The 26,712-nt window shown below is 42.6% G+C and overlaps 1 protein-coding gene across 1 annotated transcript in view; it reads left to right on the top strand.

The window, feature by feature from the left end:
• The first annotated feature begins 1,876 nt into the window (after positions 1 to 1,876).
• znrf1 (zinc and ring finger 1) overlaps positions 1,877 to 26,712 on the top strand; it is a 66,835-nt gene continuing 41,999 nt past the window's right edge. The window contains exon 1 of the mRNA XM_079501449.1: positions 1,877 to 2,596. Coding sequence (XP_079357575.1) covers positions 2,155 to 2,596 — 442 coding nt within the window. The 5' untranslated portion in view covers positions 1,877 to 2,154. The remainder of the gene's footprint in view (positions 2,597 to 26,712) is intronic.

Below are 26,712 nucleotides of genomic sequence, written 5' to 3'. Positions count from 1 at the left end.
TGGCTATGTCTGCAGACATGACACAGAGTGATGTGGCCGTGCATGGGCGTATATATATCAGGTTTGTTTATGGTTATATAGCTGAGTCATATGACATGACAATATGGGTTTGTTGTCTCCGCCAGGCCACTAGACGGTCTGTCATTCTGCCTGTGAACAGGTCATCTCTGGCACCGTTGGCTTTGATGGCAGTGAAACTGTGCACTCAGACTCCCTGGGTGCCAGAGCAGAACCTCTGGCCAAATTTTTTCTTTTTTTCCACATAGGCCTACCAGGACAGGACAGTTTTGTCAAAAAATCATGCAAATCTGTACACAGTATCTCTATAGTCCAAATTTTCATATTCCATCCTGATTGGCTATATTCAGAATGCCATGCACCCTTTTCAAATCTTCCTATTATTATAGCGCAGCACCAGGAGGCCGAATTTTGCAAAACATTTATTTTATTCCCCAAAATTTGGCCCAAACATCACGCAAATCATTAGGCACATTATTTCTATACTCAAGTGTTCAAGATGGATCCGTCCGATTTTTCATATTCCATGCTGATTGGCGGTTTCCGAACAAAGCTGGCCCACAATAACCTGACTATAGCCTACCTGACCTGGTGGAGAGACATGTTTCTAGTTGTTCATGGTTATGTCTGTCTGGGTGAGTGACAGTGACATGCCTATCGGGTTTGTTTATGGTTATGTGACTGTCTGAGACTCTGAGTGATGCATGTGGCTAATTAATGGCAATTAATATAGGAAAGACTATCTAACGACTATAGCCTAAGCCCTAAAAGCCTATATCCGATATATTATTGTATCTATTAGATATATATCTATCCATCCCCATTCCCCCTGGCTCCTGGATAAGAATAAAACAAGCGTCTTCGTGCCCGATCCCGGTTCTATTTGTATTGCACGCTGAGTTTGCGCACTGGGCGCCTCCATTGTCTCGCCAGCAGCAGCAGCCGCGGCGGCACGGAGCGCGAGAGCGCGCCGATTTCAGAGCGCAGGGGAGCGGCGTATCAGACTGTCAGTGACCCGAGTAGTGCCGACTAGTCTCCGGGAAAGCAACCAGCGACAGACAGCAGCATCAACAACGTCGCTCGCTTGCCAAGCAAGACCGACAGACCGTCGGGTCGGACCGACCGGCGGTCAGACAGACACACAGACAGCAACAGTTGTCATGATGGCTGAGATCAGCTGAGGCAATAGAGAACAGGCTAGATAACAAGAGGAGTGAACATTGCGGCGGTGCGTGCACGGTGCCTCGGTGGATGTGCTTGTCATCCTCGCTCGCTCGCTGCTGTTGTGATTTGGGGCAGGCTGTGCGCGCGCGCGTGTGTCGGCGTGTGTGTGTGCGTGCGTGTGTGTGTGTGTGTGTGTGTGTGTGTGTGTGTGTGTGTGTGTGTGTGTGTGTGTGTGTGTGTGTGTGTGTGTGTGTGTGTGTGTGTGTGTGTGTGTGTGTGTGTGTGTGTGTGTGTGTGTGTGTGTGTGTGTGTGTGTGTGTGTGTGTCCTGTCATTGGCACGGAGAAGCTACGGGGGGCACGGAAAACGTGTTGCTGCCTCAGCCTGCCTGCATGCGAGGAGTCCTGCATGTAGCATGTTATTACAGGCGTCCGATTACCTGGAGGAGATCATTGGAATATATAGGTTAATATAACGTCGCGTTTTTTTATTTTTTATTTACGTCGTCGGTCCAAGAGCTTGTTATTTTAGGCTAATTATCTCGAGGTTTATTTCTGGTTCAGGTGAATTGAATCGCTGCTCATGTTCCGTTCGGCAGGGACTGGGAGACGACGGGCTGTTGCGTCTGCAGAGATCACCAGCCCCAGCAGCAGCTGCTGTAGTCAGACTGCTTGACAAGCCTAACCCCCGGACTAGTGGAATCATATCACAGCAGCCCAGCCAGGCAGCAGCGCGTTGTGTCGGGCGACCGTGGCGTGGTGTTGGTGAAGAGAAGACCACTGCAGACAGACACACAGGCAGACAGGCGTGCCAGGAGGAAGGGAAGGGAAGGGGAGGAGGAGGGTGGCGATAGCCTGTGACGGCTCTCTCGACCCTTTGCGGATCGAGCCGAGCAGAGGAGGGAGCCCCTCCGCGTTTCAGCGACGAGGCGAACGAACCCCCACCCATTTTTCCCCGGGGTGCGCTTTGGTGGATGGGGGGCAAGCAGAGCACGGCAGCAGGGCGGCCCCGGCCGGGCGCTTTCCCCGGCGTCTCTACGGACGACAGCGCCGTGCCACCCTCGGCCCACTTCGGCCACTACCGGCCGAGCGGCGGCACCATGGGCCTGCGGAGCCGCTCGGTCAGCTCCGTGGCCGGCATGGGCATCGAGCACCACCACCACGGCCCCGCCGTGCCCTTCGGGTTCTACAGCAGTGCCCCCCGGGGGGGAACGGACTCGGACAGAGCCGGAGCGGGGTCCGGCGGCACGAATGCCAATGTTGTTGCCCCCCACCACGGTAATAACGGCTACCAGGACAACACGGGGGGCGGAGTAGGGCACCACACGGACGGTGTCCTCTACCTGGGGTCCCGGGGGTCGCTGGCTGACACCTTACCCCTGCACATCGCACCCCGTTGGTTCAGTGGCCACAGCGGTAAGTGTGCATAAATATGTCCAAACTGGCAAAACGCACGCACGCGCGTGTGTGCGCGCACGCGCGCACACACACACACGAATGCAAAACATCTGCGCACTTTCCTGTAGTTGACCAACGCAGGTGCCATATTTTACTCATGCCACCCATACCCAGTCAGGAGTTTCACCCCTATAGCCTCCTCATCAGTGTTTGTATATAGTGTATGATGAGACAGAGAAAACAGAAGGAACTTGCATGGCACAGAGCACACCTTTATTCAAATGAAAATGAAGGGATTATCCTATACTGTAACTTCTGTTTATTTGTGGAAATAGCTGTCTGGGTTGGGTCAGTCTGCCAGCAGCAGCAGCAGCAGAGGAGACAGTCTGTTTTGTCATTGTGTCGGATTCAGAGAAAACTATCTTTAGTGTCTGTGTGACATTGAGGGGCTCTGCCACAACAACAACAACAGGGGAGATCCCGGTCTTGACCGTCTGTGCATTAGGTCTAATTCCGTGTTGTGTGTGTGAGGTGACTCTCATAAATAAGCCTGTTGCCAAATCTGTCTGAGTCAATTAGGCTGGCGATTTGAGAGAGAGAGAGAGAGAGAGAGAGAGAGAGAGATGGTGAAGGGAAGGAGTGATGGAGACTGGACAGAGGACGGGAGGGAGGGAGGTATGGAAGGAGCAGAAAAGTGAGGTGGGAACCTGGGAGGGAGACGAGGAGGGTGGGGTGGTATGGAGGGAGACGAGGAGGGTGGGGTGGTATGGAGGGAGACGAGGAGGGTGGGGTGGTATGGAGGGAGACGAGGAGGGTGGGGTGGTATGGAGGGAGACGAGGAGGGTGGGGTGGTATGGAGGGAGACGAGGAGGGTGGGGTGGTATGGAGGGAGACGAGGAGGGTGGGGTGGTATGGAGGGAGACGAGGAGGGTGGGGTGGTATGGAGGGAGAGCTAGGGATAAAGGGTTGAGTTGATGGAGCGGAGGAGAGGTTGTTCATGTGTATCATAGCCCAGTAGGGGATAGTAAATAAGTACTGTACTTAAGTACAATTTTGAGGTATTTGTACTTATTATTTCCTATTTCCAATACGTTTACTTCTACTCCACTACATCTCAGATCCAAATATTGTACTTTTACTGCACTACATTTATTCAACAGCTTTAGTTAGTTTGTGTAGCGTATCTGGATTATTATTACAAAACACAGCATACCCACTTCAGCCCTATATACATTTCGGCCATTTAAAGCTGATCTACAGAGCTTGTAGATCTGCTATTTTTAAAAGCTTTTTATACATTTGAAATAAGACGTTCTGCATAAAGAGTATACTTTCTACTTTTGGTATTTAAGTAGGCTACATTTTGATACCAACACCTTTGTACTTTTACTCAAGTAGATTTTGAATTCCAGACTTTTACATTGCAGTAAGTATTGATACTTTTACTCAAGTACGAAAATGTGAGTACTTTTCCCACCACTGTCAGTATTACCTTATTGGTCGCACAATATACATGTTTCTGTGTGACTGAGCCTACGGCCTGATTTACGCTTCAGGGACAAAGTGGAGCCTGACACAAATACCATATTTCTGTTTGCGTGGCGCTCACCGACGCATAAATCAGCCTTCAGACACCACAAATGTCCAGCAGCTAGTGACGCTGGCCTTAGCAGACTCCTTGAAAACCGCTCTCAAAGAGCACCTACGGACGGCTGCAATTCGAAACTGGCCCCTGTAAATGAAGTCTGAGCTCCCCCCACCCCTTTCTCCCCATACTGTACATGTTTTTTCCTGTTATTTATAGAAGTGTATATTTGTACGTCTCTAAATGTTCTGATTAATTGAAAATGGTGGACCCTGTTGTAAACAAGTATAATGGATCGTCCACAAAGTAACAGTTTTTGTATTGACTTGTGCTTTCGTTTGAAATTTACCCATTCTGCATACTGTGAAATAAAAATTTAAATCAATCAATCAATCAAGCACGCACACATGGCACACGAGCACACACACACACACACACACACACACACACACACACACACACACACACACACACACACACACACACACACACACACACACACACACACACACACACACACACACAGTAACAAGAATGCAAAACTAAATGCAGAGAAACTCACAAAGTCACACACCTCAACTTAAAGGACCACTTCACCACTTTTCAACCTATCTTCATATAATAAGTCCTCACTAATAATCATGATAAAATGGCACGATTATTTTCTACTCAGTCTGTGTCTCATAGGAGGGCTGTGGGCAGTTCAGAAACCCGTCCACCAGTGACATCATCATTAGGCAGATTTTTTTTAAACAAGATTAGATTTTCAATATCGTGAGAACGATGGCATCCATTTTCGCATTGCAACTTTTCAGGACTAGAAAGCCTGCAGTTTCTATTAGCTTGTATTCCCCATCGATGATGTCACTGGTGGACGGGTTTCTGAACTTCCCACAGCCCTCCTATGAGACACAGGCCGAGTAGAAAAAAATTGCACAATTGTTTCATGATTATTAGTGAGGACCAATTATATGAAGATAGGTTGAAAAGTGGTGAAGTGGTCCTTCAAGGCCTATTCATACTCCAGTTTTAGGTGATAAGTTGACCACCGGAAACTAACATTAGTCAGGGAATATTATCAGAATAATGTCAATTCTGGAAATTTCTTACCAAGAATTCTCTTCACCAATGTGTTTGTAAAGGTGTCTACTAACATATCCCACATTGGTTTCTATTCAACCACCCTAGGGGAATTTTTCACAGCTGCTGAAAGTTGGGGTACCATCAACAACCAATATAAGGCAAAATGTTCTAAATTTCATTATGCTTTAAGTAGCATGTGATGTGTCAAACTAAGGGGTTTAAAAAACGGCCATAGCATCATCACAAATGTGATGAGGTCAGCACATTTTGGCAATTGGCAATGGCCGAATTTAGCCCAAGGAGTGTTTTTCGTGCAAAACTAATGCTTGGAATGGGTTCCGAATCATGAAAACCCCTTAGTTTGACACGTCACATGCTACTTAAAGCATAATGAAATTTAGAACATTTTGCCATATATTGTTTGTTGATGGTACCCCACATTTCAGCAACTGTCAAAAATTCCACTAAGGTGGTTGAATAGAAACCAATGTGGGATATGTTAGTAGACACCCTTACAAACACATTGGTATAAAGAAAATTCTTGGTAAGAAATGTATTCCCAGATTATATTAGTATCCCCTGACTACATGACGTCACACCGCGGTGGTAAGCCACTCACCCCAACACATCACCTGACTACATGACGTCACACCGCGGTGGTAAGCCACTCACCCCAACACATCACCTGACTACATGACGTCACGCCGCGGTGGTAAGCCACTCACCCCAACACATCACCTGACTACATGACGTCACGTCGCGGTGGTAAGCCACTCACCCCAACACATCACCTGACTACATGACGTCACGCCGCGGTGGTAAGCCACTCACCCCAACACATCACCTGACTACATGACGTCACACCGCGGTGGTAAGCCACTCACCCCAACACATCACCTGACTACATGACGTCACGCCGCGGTGGTAAGCCACTCACCCCAACACATCACCTGACTACATGACGTCACGTCGCGGTGGTAAGCCACTCACCCCAACACATCACCTGACTACATGACGTCACGCCGCGGTGGTAAGCCACTCACCCCAACACATCACCTGACTACATGACGTCACGCCGCGGTGGTAAGCCACTCACCCCAACACATCACCTGACTACATGACGTCACACCGCGGTGGTAAGCCACTCACCCCAACACATCACCTGACTACATGACGTCACACCGCGGTGGTAAGCCACTCACCCCAACACATCACCTGACTACATGACGTCACACCGCGGTGGTAAGCCACTCACCCCAACACATCACCTGACTACATGACGTCACACCGCGGTGGTAAGCCACTCACCCCAACACATCACCTGACTACATGACGTCACGCCGCGGTGGTAAGCCACTCACCCCAACACATCACCTGACTACATGACGTCACGCCGCGGTGGTAAGCCACTCACCCCAACACATCACCTGACTACATGACGTCACACCGCGGTGGTAAGCCACTCACCCCAACACATCACCTGACTACATGACGTCACACCGCGGTGGTAAGCCACTCACCCCAACACATCACCTGACTACATGACGTCACGCCGCGGTGGTAAGCCACTCACCCCAACACATCACCTGACTACATGACGTCACACCGCGGTGGTAAGCCACTCACCCCAACACATCACCTGACTACATGACGTCACACCGCGGTGGTAAGCCACTCACCCCAACACATCACCTGACTACATGACGTCACACCGCGGTGGTAAGCCACTCACCCCAACACATCACCTGACTACATGACGTCACGCCGCGGTGGTAAGCCACTCACCCCAACACATCACTCTGTTCTTACTAACCACCGTGGTCACCTTATCACCTACAACTGGAGTATTAATAGGTCTTTAAACTCCCTAGATTATTAACACATTCTCTTCTCACACACACACACACACACACACACACACACACACACACACACACACACACACACACACACACACAGACACTGAGTAGCCGGGCTCAGCGAGGTCCCCAGGCTCTCATTACCGAAGCCCCAAGCATCTCACGGCAGGAGAATAGCAAGTCAGACGTCAACATCATCCCGGCTGTTTTTCCTTCCCTTTATCACCTAGCAACCCTGATGTGCTTTTGTATCGGTGGGAGGAGATGGCTCTGTGGGGACGCTGGGAACAGCTTCACACCGGTACAAGACATCCCGGGAGAATGACAGTGGACACTGGACAGAGATACAGGCTTTTACAGGGTCTGTGGTTGAAATAACCCATTTAGACCTGAGGACGATTCGACAAATATCTTCTAAATCCTGACAAGACTGAAATACCCATGTTTCTATGTCAGTGGTTCTCTATTTCATGTCAAGGACCCCGAAATATATATGTAATTGGCCGCCGATCCCCCAATCTGAAAAAATGTTGTTCCAGTCACCCCCCCCACCCAGAAGCAAAGATATGAGTTAAAAACGTTTGCTCTGAAATTGATTGATTGATTGATTGAAGTATTTATTAACAGTTTGCAGAATTACAGTACATTTCAAGCACAACTCAATACAAAAACTGTTAACTGTGGACGACACCGGCATAAAGCATTACACTTGTTTACAGTGTCCACCATTTTCAATTCATCAGAACATTTTAGAGACGTACAATTATACACTTCTATATAACCAAAAACAGGAAATCGTCATAAGGAGGTAAACTGGGAAAGAATATATATTCAAAGATTTGCGCCACATTTTCACGATTTCTCAAAAATAGCAAATCTACAAGCTCGTAGCGTAGCACTCGTTGCCACGCTATATGAGCTTGTAGATCTGCTATTCTTCAATAGCTAAAGTACAACATAATGCTTGAAAAACACCAAAAGGGGTTCCCGCCGTGAATGGGATAAAAACTGCGACGGGCTATGTGGTAAAAGAAATCCAGGTTAAACATAAACATATCAGGATGAATGTCACTGTGAAATGTCATGTTTTTAATGGAGTGCACTTGTCCATTATTATTAATGTGTACATTTTTCTCCAGCACCTTCTTTGCAAGAAAGATTTTATTAAGTGATGCTGGCTTTATAATGTGACTGTCTCAAGGACAATTTGACTGGCTTAACAATTAACACAGAATTGACTCAGGTCCACATATACCACTCTTCCAAGTGCTACCAGTTCAAGTGGTTAAAATCTGGGAACCCATTGGCAAAAAAAGGGATAAACAGCCCCCATCTTCCGGTGGGGCGCTTATGTTTTTATTCCAATGTACGCAGACGTTCTGAATGCTCCTGCCGACAGATTCAGTAGCGCAGCTTGAAATCCATTCTCATTTTTGAGGGGCGCTAGCCCCTCCTATATTCAGCTATTAGTGTAGATTTTCGTCTTACACAAACATTAAATTCCCATTGACAATGAATGGAGAATTTACGTCATATGTGGACGAGCAAATCGTTTATTTTCGTCTTACACAAACATTGAATTCCCATTGACAACGATTGGAGAAATTACATCATATGTGGACGAGAAAATCGGCTATTGTCCTACATAAAGATTAAATTCTCATTGACAATGAATGGAGAATTTACGTCATATGTGTGCAAAGAGAAGAGCGCCCCTCACTTCACACGGGTGTGATTTTTTTCCCTCTACACCAAACCTCTCTGTCGAATAAAACAGATCTACCAGCTCATAGTGTGCTACATTGCGAGCTTGTAGATCTGCTATTTTCTGCAAATGTTCCCCTCGGAATAGAAATCCCAGCGCGTACAAGAGCACAGTGAGCTGCTGCATTTTATTTTCTCCGAACTTAATTGCATGTTGGGGGATTCTTATTTCTGAGTTCTAGAAGATAAAATAATTCAACTTGTAACCAAACTACATCATATTTTTAAGCAGATTTTCAATAGTTGCTTAGCAACTAGAGCTACGCTTTCTCCAAGCATCTGTTTAGCTCGAAACAAGGTTTCCAGTGGACAGTGGACACAGGGGTTTACTTTTACTTCATCAACCCATCATTATTTACAAAACTCAGGGGGAGTAGTGAATGCAATCTTGTTTCCCGGGGGGCGGGTTCAACATTTTCTCTTTGACGCAATTGGTCAGAGCTACTGTCAGTCAAAGGTCTCAAGCATTGAACGTCACTGTACCAAAGCCCGCCCATATTGCATACCGTGTCCCGATTGGCCACACCAGTTCTCTGGTGTAGGAAATGGGCGTACAATTGAGCCTCTCCAGACCGTAATACGCCGGCAGGCAATTTTTTTTTGCCAACGGCTGATTCGGTCTGGCTTATTAGCCAGGCTACCTTTGAACCAGTATGGTTAACTGAAGGTTGGAATAACGTGTTCCTTCCACGCGCTACGTCCAACCAGGGAAACTCCCCCCTGTCAGGTGTAAAGGAGCGACTTGGACACTCATGCATGAAGGAAGCATGAGTTCAAGTCCGTTGCTCTCCCCAGGTTGGCGGAGGGTGTGTAGAGCCCAGGATTACATTAGATAATTGACACAGGGGTGAAAAATGGGTTACAAAATCCGGGGATAAAACATATATAAAATATATAAAACCACCTCAGTGGTATACATCCGACGGAATTTCCCAGCCTGGTATTCGTAAATGTAACCTCAGTAAACTATGCTTAAACGGTTAAACCTAACCTTATTCCTAACAGTACAGCGGTGCCAAAAGCTAACTAAGGTGTCTGGACGTTCTGACAATATCTGGTCATCCTATGACACTCAGGCTCGCTGATCTTTTTTTTTTCTTTTATAATTTTTATCCCACAACTTTGTAACCCATTTTTCACCCCTGTGTCAATAATTATCTAATGTGATCCTGAGCTCCACACAGCCTCCGCCAACCTGGGGAGAGCAACGGACTTGAACTCATGCTTCCTTCATGCATGAGTGTCCAAGTCGCTCCTTTACACCGGAGTTACCCTGGTTGGACGTATAGCGCGTGGAAGGAACACGTTATTCCAACCAGTTCCTTTCCCCTCCATCAGGCACCCCGGCTGGCCAGGGGGAGGCAGTTTAGAGACCAGGATAATTTTTTTGTGAGGGTACCTACCCTAGGCTCGCTGATCTTAAAACGAAGCACGGACCTTTGTGACTCTTGGCCCGCCCTTTTCTATCCATATATAGTTGTATCACGGTGTTTGATTGATGGCTCCCAGGGTTTGGTGTATAAACAGATCAAATTAAAAGCGTAATGGAGAATGAGTGGAACCATTTGACTTTCCTCATAAATAATTAACGGCACTTGTTTTTATATGCTGGCAGAATCCATGCTTTCATGTATTACATGTTTTTTCCATGCAATGAAAGTGAATGGAGAGAGATAAAAAACAAACAAAAAAAACACGATTCTGCATTCCCCTTTTAAGTAGCACAGGAGAACTGATAAATAATAATAATATATTATAACTATATTTTATCTATATTAATAATATATTTGGACTGACTTATATCATGGCTAGCTAGGAAGCTATACAATGCAATGTTCTATGTTCAGTGCAGTGGTGTAAAGTAACTAAGTACATTTACTCAAGTACAATTTTGAGTATTTGAAATTACCAATACTTTTACTTCTACTCCACTACTTCTCAAAGGCAAATATTGTACTTTTATTCAATTATTTGAAAACTTTAGATACTATAGTTACTTTGTAGCCTCGGTACTCAGGCTTTTATTATTTTCAAAAGCACAATTTGAAAGTAGCATATCTACAAGCTCACAATGTGTCGCATTGCGGCACATTGTGAGCTTGTAGATCTGCTATTTTCAAAATATTTTGTATACATTTGAAACCTTGAAACGGGACATTCTGCATAATGAGTACTTTTGGTGCTTAAAGTACATTTTGATGCCAACGCTTTTGTACTTTTTAGTGCACTTTGAATTCTGTACTTTCACTTGTAATAGTTACAATATTTTCAATATGAAAGATTTACCATTTCCACCACTAGTTCAGTGTAATTTTTAGATTCATACAAGAAAAGGGACCCCAACCTCCTTTAATTGTGTGAGCCAGATTCTTGCAGTGACACTGAAGGCCTAGGGCAGAAAGTTTGTCTATGCTTCTGCTGAATGATTTATTAAAAGATGGAAAAATAATATGTTTTATGAGTGCAGCCCATTTCCTCTTTGGATATCCACATTCTTGCTGAACAAAAGAAGAAATCAGTTCAGCGGTTCAGCACGGCAATATATTCAAGGAGGCATTGCAATACAGCTGCTACGATTAGTTTGATTATTTTAAGAGCAAGACTGAAATCATGAAAGTGTTTTTCTTCTTCAAGTTAATTATTTTTTAAATTTAAGCCCAGTTACTGGTGCTTGGACTTGTTATTTGCCCCCATACTCCATTTAAATAGCCAGCTAATATTCTGTTTCTTTTACAATTACAGAAACATGATTTCTCAAAATAATTCTCAACAATTTCTCAACAATTTCTCAACAATTTCTCAACAATTTCTCAACAATTTCTCAACAATTTCTCAACAATTTCTCAACAATTTCTTTCTTTCTTTCTTTCTTTCTTTCTTTCTTTCTTCACCTTGAATTCATTATTGTGATTAGCAGCCTATAATCACACTTAAAAGTGGTAATAGTTTTCAATGTAGTAGATCTCATCAAGGTAGATCTCATGCCCCAAAAGGCTTCAGTTCCCACCTGTTATGACATTTCAATTAATACATTTGACAGTAGCTCTATTGAATTATCCTGTCACAGATGTCACTGATATTTTACCTATTTTTTTCCTTTTTTTTTTATCCCACGATTTTGTAACCCATTTTCACCCCTGTGTCAATTATCTAATGTGTGATCCTGGGCTCTACACTCCTTCTGCCAACCTGGTCCCCATATATGGGGGACATGGGGAGAGCAACAGACTTGAACTCATGCTTCCTTCATGCCTGAGTGTCCAAGTTGCTCCTTTACACCTGACAGGGGGAGTTCCCCTGGTTGGACGTAGCGCGTGGAAGGAACACGTTATTCCAACCAGTTCCTTTCCCCTCCATCAGTCGCCCCGGCTGGCCAGGGGGAGGCAGTTTAGAGACCAGGATTACTGCATGTTTTTTTGTGAGGGTACCTACCCTAGGGGACACGGGGAGAACATGCATGCAACATATTTTCCCTCTTCATCAGTGTCATGGTAATGGGCACAGAAGCTGACCTCTTGCCTTGATAGGGCTTGATGAGATCTCTAACTAGAAATGCACGATCGAGATGCAATGTCGAGATGCCAACTTGCGCCTTGCACACAAGTAGGCCATGTATGGCCTACTTGTGCGCAAGCAGAGCGTGCAAGTACTGCTACTAAACTAATGTCAACAACTGCTGTTCTAAATCCTTGATTGACCTTATACCAACCTTGAAATGTACCTTAGACTAGTTACGTCACCATAGACAGCCAATAAGGGACCACCATTCTTACCCCTATACATACATACATACATACATGCATACATACATACATACATACATACATACATACATACATACATACCCAGCCGATCACCAAACGTACCTTAGTTACGTCATCAAGAATGGTGGTCCCTTATTGGCTGGTGGACAACACAGACATACATACATATACTTATTGGCCAGTGGACAACACCGACATACATACCCAGCCGATCGCAGCGGCAGTACTGACAGTGTCATTTTAGCACACGTCATTGTCATGGCCTTGGACCTTCATCATGACCAGTAGGTGCGCAATACGTGGCTTTTGAAATGACGTCATATTGCAGCCAAGTCTATGGGATTTGTAATATTTGTTTAGAGCATTTCATTTGAGTAGCTTTGAGCCCCTTAACTCTTTGTTCCTCAAAAGTAGCTGCATGGTGTGCAGGTCCCTCTCCCCCTTTTTACCTTTGCAAAAGAGAGGCATGCAACAGCAAGACACAAAATCCTGTAGTAATCAAGTTATTGCTGTTGCTCATATACAGTATGTACAGTTGGGTGCCACCGATATTGTCCCTTATTTGACCCATTTAGGCCTGACCTCAAAATTTAAAAAAATCCTTCTAAATCCTCCAGTTTTCTGAAATAAATATTTTCACGATTTTTCAAAAATAGCAGACCTACAAGCTCGTAGCGCGCCACTCGGTGGCGCGCTATGAGCTTGTAGATCTGCTATTTTTCAATAGCAAAATTATAACAATGTTTAAAACACCAAAAGGGGTTCCCGCCCAAAATGGGTTAACTGTCCTTTTGCGCAGATCACGCAAACCTCAGCAAAAAGAAAAGGACAATATCAATGGCCTCCAACTGTATACAGTATACATAGTCATATATTGTACAGGTAGAGATGTGATAAGGTAAAGTCTGGTAGATTAAATGGTTTCTTCCACAGTCATAAACATTTATCGATTGAAGACTTGTGTTTCACTCATGTTTGTGTGAATGAGTGATGAGGATTTAATATTTGATTCCATAGTATGGAGAATGTCTGTAAATGACTCAGTTTACTACCACCAATTTAAAATGCTGGTAAAACCTTCTGTGAAACCCATGTCTAACTGCATTATAAACGTACTTACAGTATAATGCATTATAATCTGCTCATAACAGTTAAAATCTCTCCGTCTGTCTGTCCATCTGTCTGTGTACAGCTAATCTCGGACAGCAACTTTAAAACACACTTTTTGCTTCTTACATATTTTATCCAACACTCACACAACTTGCTACACGCTATCTTTGGAGTCACGTGATCAACATCATATAATATCATTCAGAATTTTGAGGGGCGCTAGCCCCACCTATGCCCAGCCTTCCGGGTTTCTGTAAACACAAACATTGAAGATAAAAGTGAGGACAGAAAAGTGAAGACGCCAAAAGTGAGTTTCCATACATCCATACATTCCATACATCTATGATTGGCTTCCAAAGTTTGTGCGCGGGCCCATTTAACAGAAAATGGTAAAAATGCACGCACGCACGCACACAGGCCTGTCGGCCTGGTGGAGATAATGACCTGCAATTTGTTGACCTTTCCGGCTGAGCAGCACAGAAAATGTCCCAGTGCTGACACCATAAGCATTTGCTTTTGTTTTCCTGCTGTGCAAATGATCAAAGTTGACTTATTGTTATTCAAACAATGTGATTAATGGTCTTTCTTTGTGCCTGGCCTGCTGGCACAAAAAGATAGGTGGGATTTATCACAGTTTAAATGTGGGGACCTCACTAAAAGATAGGTTGGATTTATCACAGTTTAAATGTGGGGACCTCACTAAAAGATAGGTTGGATTTATCACAGTTTAAATGTGGGGACCTCACTAAAAGTTGAGATCACTGCAATGAATAACAAGTCGAAAAGTATGCCGACAGATGAATAGATGGGAAGACGGACTGAATGATGTATTGACAGGAAAATTAATGGATGTGAAGACAGACAGACAGACAGTCTGACTGACAGTTCCGGAATAGGACTGAATGAACAATCAGTGAAACGGGGTAAAAATTATATGTTAAATTAACAATTAACTATCTGTCAGAATGAATTTTCAGACAAACAGCCAGGCAGACGGACAGACAGACAGATAGGCCTGTCACAATTATTACATAATCGTCTAATTGCAATTATTGGAGATTTGCAATTAATTTGTATATTTAAGTTTTGTCATTTGTCATATCTGCCCTGTGCAATTTGTGTTTACGAAGCCTTAAAGGCAAACAGAAATACAAATGTAACATTCCAATGTTCAACGAGAAAATCACAATTAAATTGTTAATTGCAATTATTCGTGTGACAATTTATCGTCAACTTAAATTTGTAATTGTGACAGACAGACAGACAGACAGACAGACAGACAGACAGACAGACAGACTGGCTGTTTGGAAGTTGGACAACATATGGAGACAGAAACAAACATGTAATGAGCAGACAAACAGATGGATGGATGGTCCAGCGGTCAGATAGATACAGAGACAATATCACAGAATGAACAGCTAGCGACACAGACAGGGAAGAAGAAGAAGCCAGACAAAGATCGATACAGAATACAGTCAGAGACAGATTGTCAAACACTAGCAACTGCTCAAAAACACATTAGAGACATGCCGGCAAGGCAGTCATTTGAATTCAAAAGCCGTACAGTATACCTTTAAAGGTGGACAAGACAGAGACAGGTGATGACTTATAATGTCAGGAAAGAGAAACATTGATAGGCAGGCATACAACCAGGTCAAACACCAATGAACAAACTATGGACACAGATAGCGCTGACAAAAAGGCTACATGTTTGACAGACAGATGGACAGAGGATAACTGTCTGTCAGAATAATGTAGTACCTTTCAGAAGCTTGCTCCTTAGACCTATCAATCAACCTAACCCAGTTGATTTTTCAAATCCTGACACCAATCCAATGTACTCTATCAATACAGCACTTTTACATTGTCTTGTGCGTGCGTGCGTGCGTGCGTGCGTGCGTGCGTGCGTGCGTGCGTGTGTGTGTGGGATCAATTATATTTGCTCAAACTAGGGACGCCATGGTTAATGTGCCGAAAATGGGGAAAGTATTTACAGTTGGAGGGGGTACAGCATTGTATAAACAAACAGATGTAGAGTTTCTGGCCAATATTGATGACAACTACAGGGCAGCGCTCTGTGGATTCGTCTATATAGTCTACTTGCCAGCCTCGACATTTCTAACATAAAAACTTTAGGGTATTCAAAATGTATATAGGGTTCACAATGGGGCTCTATGGGCTGACAAGTAGACTCATTGAGACGATCTACAAGCCTGCACGCTTGTACTGTATATCTGCTATTTATTAGTGTATCGTTTTGATGTTGTTTTACTTTCATAAAAACGGTGTGAAACAAAACACATCTGCATGAATAACAGCACGTGACGTTACCTATGCCTTAGTTGAGTCCTAGGCTGGCCGAGTGTGGATCATTAAGGAAACTATTGATTCTGAGCCTGTTGATTCTTCACTCTGAGCTCAAGGAGTTTGTCATCGTGTTGTCTTCATCTATTGTTTTACACACAAACGCATGCTGGCACGCATGCTGACACGCACGCACGCACGCACGTACGCACGCACGCACGCACGCACGCACGCACGCACGCCTGATTATAGGCCAAACCGATAGTCCCTTTAACTGCTTGTCCTAAAGTCTATACTTCATTGACTGCATGCATGCTTGGGCAACAACAATCACAAGCTCACTATGCATTGCAATCAGTGTTGGGTGCATTACTTTATATTTGGAATATATTACTTATTACCGTACTTATTACCTTAAGTAATATATTGTATTACATATTACTGTCTGAGCAAGAGTAATACATTAATATTATTATTACATATTACTTTTTTTTTTAAATGCTCAAATAGAACAATTAAATATTTAGTATAATATATAATATATAATATAATATATAAATGATATATTGCATAGACCTACCCCATCCTACTCAGCTTTGGACAGTTAAAACAGGAGTTAAATGTATTCATTGAATTCATGGAAGCCAATAAATAATTTGATGACAAATTATTGTCATTGTGAGCATGCAGATCCGCTATTTTCATTAAATGTCCACCTGACTACCTTTTTTTCGGTCTACAAAAGAAAATAAACGATCTACAAGCGATGTGTTGTTTGAGCTTGTAGATAGGCTATGTTTGGCTCCTGTTCAACTTCTCCTAGAATGTGGATTCTATGTTTGGCTCAGGTTCTCCCAGAATGTGGATGCTATGTTTGGCTCAGGTTCTCCTAGAATGTGGATGCTATGTTTGGCTCAGGTTCTCCCAGAATATGGATGCTATGTTTGGCTCAGGTTCTCCCAGAATATGGATGCTATGTTTGGCTCACGTTCTCCCAGAATATGGATGCTAGAGTTTGGCTCAGGTTCTCCCAGAATATGGATGCTAGAGTTTAAGTGTTTAACAATGGACGACATAATAATGTGTAATCGCACCGTGCTGTGAGAGGCAGGGGTTATGTGAGTTCACCCACCCATCAGGAGTGCAATTACTCAGTGACCCTCTCTCTCTCTCTCTCTCTCTCTCTCTCTCTCCCTACTTCACTCTCCTCTCTCTCCAGGTAACTAAATACAGTACATTTACTCAAGTACTGTACTTAAGAACAATTTTGAGGTACTTTTACTGTACTGGAGTATTTCCAATTTTGTGTACTTTCACTTCTACTCCACTACATCTCAGAGGCAAATATTGTACCTTTACTCCACTACAATTATTTGAAAATGTTAGTTACTAGTTACTTTGTAGATTTTGATTATTATTACAAAACATAAATTACCCACTTCAGCCCTATATACATTTAGTCCATTGTGAGCTTGTTGTAGCAATAGTCACTTTGGGACAAACAGCAGCATCGTTTCTCAAGACAATTTAAATGGTATACAAATAGAGCATCGCAGTCCCACCCCCTACCATGGCCCAGGAAATGAATCCCAATGCATTTTTCCCATAGACATTTCAAAAAGTATTTATTTAAAGACGGTTACGCCGCGGACAAAGCCAACTCGAGTTGTGACAACTCATGACAGCACAAACAATATTTTGGACCAAACAAATAATTACAAAGAAGAAAAACAACAAAAAAGGTTGTAACCTGCCGTTTTTTTCTTTCTAATTATTTGTTCGGCCCAAAAAATTGTGTTTGTTGTCATGATTTGTCACGACTCGAGTTGGCTTTGTCCGCGGCGTAAACGTCAATAAAATAAATACTTTCTGAAATGTCTATGTGGAAAATGAACGGAGAATCATTTCCTGGGCCATGGTAGGGGGCGGGACTGCGACGCTCTATAAAGCATCAGATTTTGGGCGGGAACCCCTTTTGGTGTTTTAAACATTATGTTATAATTTAGCTATTGAAAATAGCAGATCTACAAGCTCATAGCGCGCCACCGAGTGGCGCGCTACAAGCTTGTAGATCTGCTATTTTTGAAAAATCATGAAAATATTTAGGATTTAGACGTTTCTTTTTTTTTTTCCCGAGGTCAGGCCTAAATGGGTTAAGGTAGCAGTGCTCAGTGTTTACATGTGCAGTAGGTCTAGCGGTCTACTTGGTACAGATGGTAGTCCTTAGGGAGGTTGTATTCCACTGGTCTAGCGGTCTACTCGGTACAGATGGTAGTCCTTAGGGAGGTTGTATTCCACTGGTCTAGCGGTCTACTCGGTACAGATGGTAGTCCTTAGGGAGGTTGTATTCCACTGGTCTAGCGGTCTACTCGGTACAGATGGTAGTCCTTAGGGAGGTTGTATTCCACTGGTCTAGCGGTCTACTTGGTACAGATGGTAGTCCTTAGGTAGGTTGTATTCCACTGGTCTAGCGGTCTACTCGGTACAGATGGTAGTCCTTAGGGAGGTTGTATTCCACTGGTCTAGCGGTCTACTTGGTACAGATGGTAGTCCTTAGGGAGGTTGTATTCCACTGGTCTAGCGGTCTACTCGGTACAGATGGTAGTCCTTAGGGAGGTTGTATTCCACTGGTCTAGCGGTCTACTTGGTACAGATGGTAGTCCTTAGGGAGGTTGTATTCCACTGGTCTAGCGGTCTACTCGGTACAGATGGTAGTCCTTAGGGAGGTTGTATTCCACTGGTCTAGCGGTCTACTCGGTACAGATGGTAGTCCTTAGGGAGGTTGTATTCCACTGGTCTAGCGGTCTACTCGGTACAGATGGTAGTCCTTAGGGAGGTTGTATTCCACTGGTCTAGCGGTCTACTTGGTACAGATGGTAGTCCTTAGGGAGGTTGTATTCCACTGGTCTAGCGGTCTACTCGGTACAGATGGTAGTCCTTAGGGAGGTTGTATTCCACTGGTCTAGCGGTCTACTTGGTACAGATGGTAGTCCTTAGGGAGGTTGTATTCCACTGGTCTAGCGGTCTACTTGGTACAGATGGTAGTCCTTAGGGAGGTTGTATTCCACTGGACACACACACACACACACACACACACACACACACACACACACATGCAACCTTCACTTTCAAGGGGTCAGGCAAGAAAGAGAGGGATCAAGACATCAAACAGAGATAAGATTAAGATAGACAGAATTTGCTGTTCCTTAACAGGTTATTGTGGGATCTTTCTGTCTGTCTGTCTGTCTGTCTGTCTGTCTGTCTGTCTGTCTGTCTGTCTGTCTGTCTGTCTGTCTGTCTGTCTGTCTGTCTGTCTGTCTGTCTGTCTGTCTGTCCGTCCGTCCGTCCGTCCGTCCGTCCGTCCGTCCGTCCGTCCGTCCGTCCGTCCGTCCGTCCGTCCGTCCGTCCGTCCGTCCGTCCGTCCGTCCGTCCATGTTGAACATTGTTCATACATTTTGAAACATTTTCAAAAATAGCAGAAACAGAAGACCTACAATCTCAGCATGTTGCATTATGAAGCATGGGCTTGTAGACGGTTATTTAAAAAAAAAATCAGTATATTATGGCCTCAATATTCATTCATTTGTTTATTTTTGCCAGTCATTGTCAGTCATTTATTTTTTCATTGAAGTTATTTGTTTTATCTGCCGTTTGTCATTTTAGTTTACAAAGCCTAAAAGTCAATGAGAAATGTGGCTTTTAATTATGTTCCAATGTCCAATGCCAAAACACTGGAAAAGAGAAGGGAACCCACACACTCATATGCTCCAAAAGGTATATTTATTGACGACGTTTCTTCATCTGGTCAAACTCAAGATGTGAGTGACCCACTTAAATAGACACCCACGGGTCACGTTACTAGTCAGTGGGTGGAACCAACACAACATGGTCATTGAATCAATTGTCAAATCAAATGCCAAAACACTGACATGAAATCACAGTTATTTGTATGACAATTATTCGTCAATCGTCAAGTAAAATGTCATGATCGTGAGAGCCCTGATTTAGCCTCAGGTTTATGCAAAGGCTAAAATGTGTTATTTAGATAGCATGTTATGTAGAAAGATGCCAGGTCATTACTGATCTGGCATAGCATTCTTTATTACATGACTTGGTTGAATGCATGATTCTGATTGGTCAATCGCTGAATTCAGCGGTGTTACTGTTATTTCTTGATAATGACCGCTCCGCTCTATAACAGACTGTCGAGACCGATGCCTAATCAAACCCTCAGAGCACCTGCTGCGCCCCGCTTGATTTACTGCTGTTTCCAATATGACAGCCATGTAAACACACACACACAATGTCATTTAGGCCTACAGCTTTTACAGCTTTTATAGCTTTTCTTTTTTCTTTTTCTTTTTTTTTACATTTTAGCGAGAAATAGACGAAGCAGTACCTGAAAATGGATTCTATTTGATCAACTAATTTCCTTGTTTTCTGCTGTAGCTGGGCAGACGCGGCCAGCGCGACACTTTCATTACCGCAAGCAAGGAAATAGCTCGTTTTGTTGTGTTTTGGGTAAATGTATTAATTTATGTATTAAGTAGCCATGTAATAAGCAGGATAATGTCTGTCATTGTCGGGATATAATTCACCTTCAGGGTGAATTATCTCCCGACAATGACTACCTAGGCAGATAATATCCCTTACATAGTGTTTATAGTTTCAATGTACGGATATTCTATACTGTTAGACTGATGTTACTTCTTACTTATGATCCTAGTTGACTATTTCTATGCATTTGATGTATTACCTTATGTTGTTTTCAAATCGCTCTGGATTAAGAGCGTCTGCTAAATGCCTAAATTGTAATTGTCAGCCTAGGGCCAGTGTCCAGTTCCTTGGTGCATATGGTCACTGTGTCAGTGGGCACTGTACAGCAGTGTCCAGTTCCTTGGTGGTAATGTAGTATATTGATAACAACACTCAATTTACTACAGTAACAGTGGCTGCAGTGGGGTGGGCACAGCAACTGTTGCCAGGGCATTGTCCTAACGTCACCATGGCACAGCGGAGAGCTTTTCCAAAGACACACGTCTGACTCCCTGAGACTGTAAGCAGCACTGGGGAGTGGCACTCAATGCCAGCGTCAACACAAAGCCACGTCTCTGGCACTTTTCTGATTCCTACATCATGTTGCCTGATTGACTATTATATTGCACAGTGCCATCTTTTACTGGTGAAAATAAGTATCACATTCTGTTCTGTCCTGTAGGTTTCCAATAGCCATTACCCGGGTTCTACCCCCCAGCATTTGGAAGATCTATATTGCTCTGGGCCGGGCAGAAACCTTGTATGTCCTGAACTGTTACTTTCTAGGAAATAGACTACAGGAACCTGTGCTCCAGTGGATATCATTATTAGTTTATCATTTAATCACACAAACCTTTCATTGGTTAAAGGAGCTGTACATGATGTCATGGTTTGTTCAGTAACAGTACTGTACAGTACATGATGTGATGGTTTGTTCAGTAACAGTACTGTACAGTACACGATGTGATGGTATGTTCAGTAACAGTACTGTACAGTACATGATGTGATGGTTTGTTCAGTAACAGTACTGTACAGTACATGATGTGATGGTTTGTTCAGTAACAGTACTGTACAGTACATGATGTGATGGTTTGTTCAGTAACAGTACTGTACAGTACACGATGTGATGGTATGTTCAGTACTAACAGTACTGTACATGATGTGATGGTATGTTCAGTAACAGTACTGTACATGATGTGATGGTTTGTTCCGTAACAGTACTGTACAGTACATGATGTGATGGTTTGTTCAGTAACAGTACTGTACATGATGTGATGGTATGTTCAGTAACAGTACTGTACATGATGTGATGGTATGTTCAGTAACAGTACTGTACATGATGTGATGGTTTGTTCAGTAACAGTACTGTACATGATGTGATGGTTTGTTCAGTAACAGTACTGTACAGTACATGATGTGATGGTATGTTCAGTAACAGTACTGTACAGTACATGATGTGATGGTATGTTCAGTAACAGTACTGTACAGTACATGATGTGATGGTTTGTTCAGTAACAGTACTGTACAGTACATGATGTGATGGTATGTTCAGTAACAGTACTGTACAGTACATGATGTGATGGTATGTTCAGTAACAGTACTGTACAGTACATGATGTGATGGTTTGTTCAGTAACAGTACTGTACATGATGTGATGGTATGTTCAGTAACAGTACTGTACAGTACATGATGTGATGGTTTGTTCAGTAACAGTACTGTACAGTACATGATGTGATGGTATGTTCAGTAACAGTACTGTACATGATGTGATGGTATGTTCAGTAACAGTACGGTACATGATGTGATGGTATGTTCAGTAACAGTACTGTACATGATGTGATGGTATGTTCAGTAACAGTACTGTACATGATGTGATGGTTTGTTCAGTAACAGTACTGTACAGTACATGATGTGATGGTATGTTCAGTAACAGTACTGTACAGTACATGATGTGATGGTTTGTTCAGTAACAGTACTGTACATGATGTGATGGTTTGTTCAGTAACAGTACTGTACATGATGTGATGGTTTGTTCAGTAACAGTACTGTACTGTACATGATGTGATGGTATGTTCAGTAACAGTACTGTACAGTACATGATGTGATGGTTTGTTCAGTAACAGTACTGTACATGATGTGATGGTTTGTTCAGTAACAGTACTGTACTGTACATGATGTGATGGTATGTTCAGTAACAGTACTGTACAGTACATGATGTGATGGTTTGTTCAGTAACAGTACTGTACTGTACATGATGTGATGGTTTGTTCAGTAACAGTACTGTACATGATGTGATGGTATGTTCAGTAACAGTACTGTGCATGATGTGATGGTATGTTCAGTAACAGTACTGTACATGATGTGATTGTTTGTTCAGTAACAGTACTGTACAGTACATTATGTGATGGTATGTTCAGTAACAGTACTGTACAGTACATTATGTGATGGTTTGTTCAGTAACAGTACTGTACAGTACATGATGTGATGGTTTGTTCAGTAACAGTACTGTACATGATGTGATGGTATGTTCAGTAACAGTACTGTACATGATGTGATGGTTTGTTCAGTAACAGTACTGTACAGTACATGATGTGATGGTATGTTCAGTAACAGTACTGTACAGTACATGATGTGATGGTATGTTCAGTAACAGTACTGTACATGATGTGATGGTTTGTTCAGTAACAGTACTGTACAGTACATGATGTGATGGTATGTTCAGTAACAGTACTGTACATGATGTGATGGTTTGTTCAGTAACAGTACTGTACATGATGTGATGGTTTGTTCAGTAACAGTACTGTACAGTACATGATGTGATGGTATGTTCAGTAACAGTACTGTACAGTACATGATGTGATGGTATGTTCAGTAACAGTAATATACAGTACATGATGTGATGGTATGTTCAGTAACAGTACTGTACAGTACATGATGTGATGGTTTGTTCAGTAACAGTACTGTACAGTACATGATGTGATGGTATGTTCAGTAACAGTACTGTACAGTACATGATGTGATGGTATGTTCAGTAACAGTACTGTACAGTACATGATGTGATGGTATGTTCAGTAACAGTACTGTACAGTACATGATGTGATGGTATGTTCAGTAACAGTACTGTACAGTACATTATGTGATGGTTTGTTCAGTAACAGTACTGTACAGTACATGATGTGATGGTTTGTTCAGTAACAGTACTGTACATGACGTGATGGTATGTTCAGTAACAGTACTGTACATGATGTGATGGTTTGTTCAGTAACAGTACTGTACAGTACATGATGTGATGGTATGTTCAGTAACAGTACTGTACATGATGTGATGGTTTGTTCAGTAACAGTACTGTACAGTACATGATGTGATGGTATGTTCAGTAACAGTACTGTACAGTACATGATGTGATGGTATGTTCAGTAACAGTACTGTACATGATGTGATGGTTTGTTCAGTAACAGTACTGTACATGATGTGATGGTTTGTTCAGTAACAGTACTGTACAGTACATGATGTGATGGTATGTTCAGTAACAGTACTGTACAGTACATGATGTGATGGTTTGTTCAGTAACAGTACTGTACAGTACATGATGTGATGGTATGTTCAGTAACAGTACTGTACAGTACATGATGTGATGGTATGTTCAGTAACAGTACTGTACATGATGTGATGGTATGTTCAGTAACAGTACTGTACATGATGTGATGGTATGTTCAGTAACAGTACTGTACAGTACATGATGTGATGGTATGTTCAGTAACAGTACAGTACATGATGTGATGGTATGTTCAGTAACAGTACTGTACAGTACATGATGTGATGGTATGTTCAGTAACAGTACTGTACATGATGTGATGGTATGTTCAGTAACAGTACTGTACAGTACATGATGTGATGGTATGTTCAGTAACAGTACTGTACAGTACATGATGTGATGGTATGTTCAGTAACAGTACTGTACATGATGTGATGGTATGTTCAGTAACAGTACTGTACAGTACATGATGTGATGGTATGTTCAGTAACAGTACTGTACATGATGTGATGGTATGTTCAGTAACAGTACTGTACATGATGTGATGGTATGTTCAGTAACAGTACTGTACAGTACATGATGTGATGGTATGTTCAGTAACAGTACTGTACAGTACATAATGTGATGGTATGTTCAGTAACAGTACTGTACAGTACATGATGTGATGGTTTGTTCAGTAACAGTACTGTACAGTACATGATGTGATGGTATGTTCAGTAACAGTACTGTACAGTACATGATGTGATGGTATGTTCAGTAACAGTACTGTACATGATGTGATGGTATGTTCAGTAACAGTACTGTACATGATGTGATGGTTTGTTCAGTAACAGTACTGTACAGTACATGATGTGATGGTATGTTCAGTAACAGTACTGTACAGTACATGATGTGATGGTATGTTCAGTAACAGTACTGTACATGATGTGATGGTATGTTCAGTAACAGTACTGTACAGTACATGATGTGATGGTATGTTCAGTAACAGTACTGTACAGTACATGATGTGATGGTATGTTCAGTAACAGTACTGTACAGTACATGATGTGATGGTTTGTTCAGTAACAGTACTGTACAGTACATGATGTGATGGTATGTTCAGTAACAGTACTGTACAGTACATGATGTGATGGTTTGTTCAGTAACAGTACTGTACAGTACATGATGTGATGGTATGTTTAGTAACAGTACAGTACATGATGTGATGGTATGTTCAGTAACAGTACAGTACATGATGTGATGGTTTGTTCAGTAACAGTACTGTACAGTACATGATGTGATTGTATGTTCAGTAACAATACTGTACATGATGTGATGGTTTGTTCAGTAACAGTACTGTACAGTACATGATGTGATGGTATGTTCAGTAACAGTACTGTACAGTACATGATGTGATGGTATGTTCAGTAACAGTACTGTACAGTACATGATGTGATGGTATGTTCAGTAACAGTACTGTACTGTACATGATGTGATTGTATGTTCAGTAACAGTACTGTACAGTACATGATGTGATGGTTTGTTCAGTAACAGTACTGTACTGTACATGATGTGATGGTTTGTTCAGTAACAGTACTGTACTGTACATGATGTGATGGTTTGTTCAGTAACAGTACTGTACATGATGTGATGGTTTGTTCAGTAACAGTACTGTACAGTACATGATGTGATGGTTTGTTCAGTAACAGTACTGTACAGTACATGATGTGATGTTTTGTTTCAGTAACAGTACTGTACAGTACATGATGTGATGGTTTGTTTAGTAACAGTACTGTACAGTACATGATGTGATGGTTTGTTCAGTAACAGTACTGTACAGTACATGATGTGATGGTATGTTCAGTAACAGTACTGAACAGTACATGATGTGATGGTTTGTTCAGTAACAGTACTGTACATGATGTGATGGTATGTTCAGTAACAGTACTGTACAGTACATGATGTGATGGTTTGTTCAGTAACAGTACTGTACAGTACATGATGTGATGGTATGTTCAGTAACAGTACTGTACAGTACATGATGTGATGGTATGTTCAGTAACAGTACTGTACAGTACATGATGTGATGGTATGTTCAGTAACAGTACTGTACAGTACATGATGTGATGGTTTGTTCAGTAACAGTACTGTACAGTACATGATGTGATGGTATGTTCAGTAACAGTACTGTACAGTACATGATGTGATGGTTTGTTCAGTAACAGTACTGTACAGATGTGATGGTTTGTTCAGTAACAGTACTGTACTGTACATGATGTGATGGTATGTTCAGTAACAGTACTGTACAGTACATGATGTGATGGTTTGTTCAGTAACAGTACTGTACAGTACATGATGTGATGGTATGTTCAGTAACAGTACTGTACAGTACATGATGTGATGGTTTGTTCAGTAACAGTACTGTACATGATGTGATGGTTTGTTCAGTAACAGTACTGTACAGTACATGATGTGATGTTTTGTTCAGTAACAGTACTGTACAGTACATGATGTGATGTTTTGTTCAGTAACAGTACTGTACATGATGTGATGGTTTGTTCAGTAACAGTACTGTACAGTACATGATGTGATGGTTTGTTCAGTAACAGTACTGT

The sequence above is a fragment of the Electrona antarctica genome, assembly GCF_951216825.1.
Source record: "Electrona antarctica genome assembly, chromosome: 5".
Lineage (NCBI taxonomy): Eukaryota > Metazoa > Chordata > Actinopteri > Myctophiformes > Myctophidae > Electrona > Electrona antarctica.
Note: the sequence above shows the minus strand (reverse complement) of the source record. Positions and strands in the feature narration are given on the sequence as shown.